This window comes from Ricinus communis, chromosome 7, assembly GCF_019578655.1.
Source record: "Ricinus communis isolate WT05 ecotype wild-type chromosome 7, ASM1957865v1, whole genome shotgun sequence".
In the NCBI taxonomy this organism is placed as follows: domain Eukaryota; kingdom Viridiplantae; phylum Streptophyta; class Magnoliopsida; order Malpighiales; family Euphorbiaceae; genus Ricinus; species Ricinus communis.
The window spans coordinates 12,447,362-12,449,002 of record NC_063262.1 but is presented as its reverse complement, the minus strand read 5'-3'; the positions used below and the strand labels follow the sequence as shown (position 1 = coordinate 12,449,002).

Below are 1,641 nucleotides of genomic sequence, written 5' to 3'. Positions count from 1 at the left end.
TTTTCCTTATATATGGGAGAGATAACCAGAGACGTAAAGCATTGAGATTGGTTTTTACAAGGAATGTAAGAAAATGGGAGATTGCAGCAGGCTGAATCTTCCTCCTGGATTTCGTTTCTGCCCAACTGATGAAGAACTTGTTTCACACTTTCTTTATCCTAAGGCTTCTCTCTCATCTTCTTGCTCCAACCTCATTCCGGAGCTTTTTCTTCCTCCCGATCCTTGGAAACTCCATGGTTTCTGTCTACATATTCTCTTTCTGGTTGTTCTTAATTATTATATATTATTGCTAGAAACTAACAATGGCTTGATTGATGATTTTTAACACCAGGCAAGGCTCTGTCAAGTGGAAATCAATGGTACTTCTTTACCCAGAAGAAGATTATGCAAGGCCACCAAGAAACAGAAAATGGGTTCTGGAAGCACTTAGATATTGAAGAACCTATTCTCAGTGATGCTGGTACGAAGATAGGATTAAAGAAGCTTGTTATGTATTACATCGGCCAACATCCTACCGCCATAGAAACTAGTTGGATGATGCAGGAATATCATCTTTCCAAATCATCAACATCTGCATTATTCGCTGATATATCTTACAAAAGAAATCGGAACTCATTGGTAAGTATCTGATCATAATTTTAATACAAATCCATTTTATGTATGTTATAATCGATATATAATTAATAATCACTGATATATATATAGGACTGTCATGAGCGGGTACTATGTAGAGTATACCAAAGGAAAGAAAGTTCTCAGAGTTTGAGCTGCACAGACGATGAAGATGACGATGGTGATGGTGATGATGATGATGGAACTGAGCTTTCATGCCTGGACGAGGTGTTCTTGTCATTGGAAGATGATGTTGATGATGATTTATGTTTTTTGCCAAATTAAATTATTTATATATCTTTGAAATCTTCTCTTTTTCTTCTTCTTCTGATTATTATTATTATTTAATTGTTTTCTATTTTTTCTTTAAGGTATCTTTTAGCCTATGCTCGTGTATGTAAACATTTTCATTAAGTATAATGATATTTACATTATAATTTTCTTTTTTATAAGTTAAAAAAAAACACTATATGGATTCTCACTATGTGATATGTTTTAAAATAAAATGAGGCATGTGATTACAAATCATGATAAAAAGAATGGTATCTCACCACTAAAAAATTTCGATTTATAAAGATTCAATTACCTTTACTCTGAACAGTCATCGTTATCATATTTTACGTAGTTGACAATATGAGTTTAGAGCTTAACAACTCATAATTTTTTATTATTTGACCATTACGCGGTTTAATAAATTATTATTCCGATAAAATCGATTTAATAGTCAAATAATAACATTTTGAGTTATTAAGCTCTAAACTTAAATTTTCAAACATAAAAAAATATAATAATGATAATTGATCGGAGCAAAGATGGCTAAGTCATTGGCAATTGATATTTTTTTAATAGTCATGATCCTTTACATATCTCTTTTTGTTCGAGAAAAAATCACATAATGAAATTTTGTCAAATTATGAAAGGTAAAACCATCTTTGAATCCATGTACTTCTCGACTTTATTTTACTTAGTTCCTAATAATCAATTCCGTTTTAATAAATTCTTGTACTTTTACTTTTATAATTTTTAAGT

At 30.8% G+C, this 1,641-nt stretch overlaps 1 protein-coding gene across 1 annotated transcript; it reads left to right on the top strand.

Annotated features, from left to right (window-relative positions):
* On the top strand, positions 1-1,059 carry LOC8270280 (NAC domain-containing protein 104). Its single transcript, XM_002516253.3, has 3 exons — positions 1-236; positions 332-618; positions 706-1,059. Exons 1-3 carry the CDS (start codon positions 74-76, stop codon positions 895-897), a joined length of 642 nt encoding a protein of 213 aa, XP_002516299.2. The 5' UTR covers positions 1-73; the 3' UTR covers positions 898-1,059.
* The last annotated feature ends 582 nt before the right edge of the window (positions 1,060-1,641 follow it).

Bases quoted from the DNA above. Each gene is read 5' to 3' on its own strand.
- LOC8270280 (XM_002516253.3), top strand. From the start codon at position 74: ATGGGAGATTGCAGCAGGCTGAATCTTCCTCCTGGATTTCGTTTCTGC. The intron at 237-331 runs GTTTCTGTCTAC...TTTTAACACCAG, and splicing joins CGATCCTTGGAAACTCCATG to GCAAGGCTCTGTCAAGTGGA. The intron at 619-705 runs GTAAGTATCTGA...ATATATATATAG, and splicing joins AAAGAAATCGGAACTCATTG to GACTGTCATGAGCGGGTACT.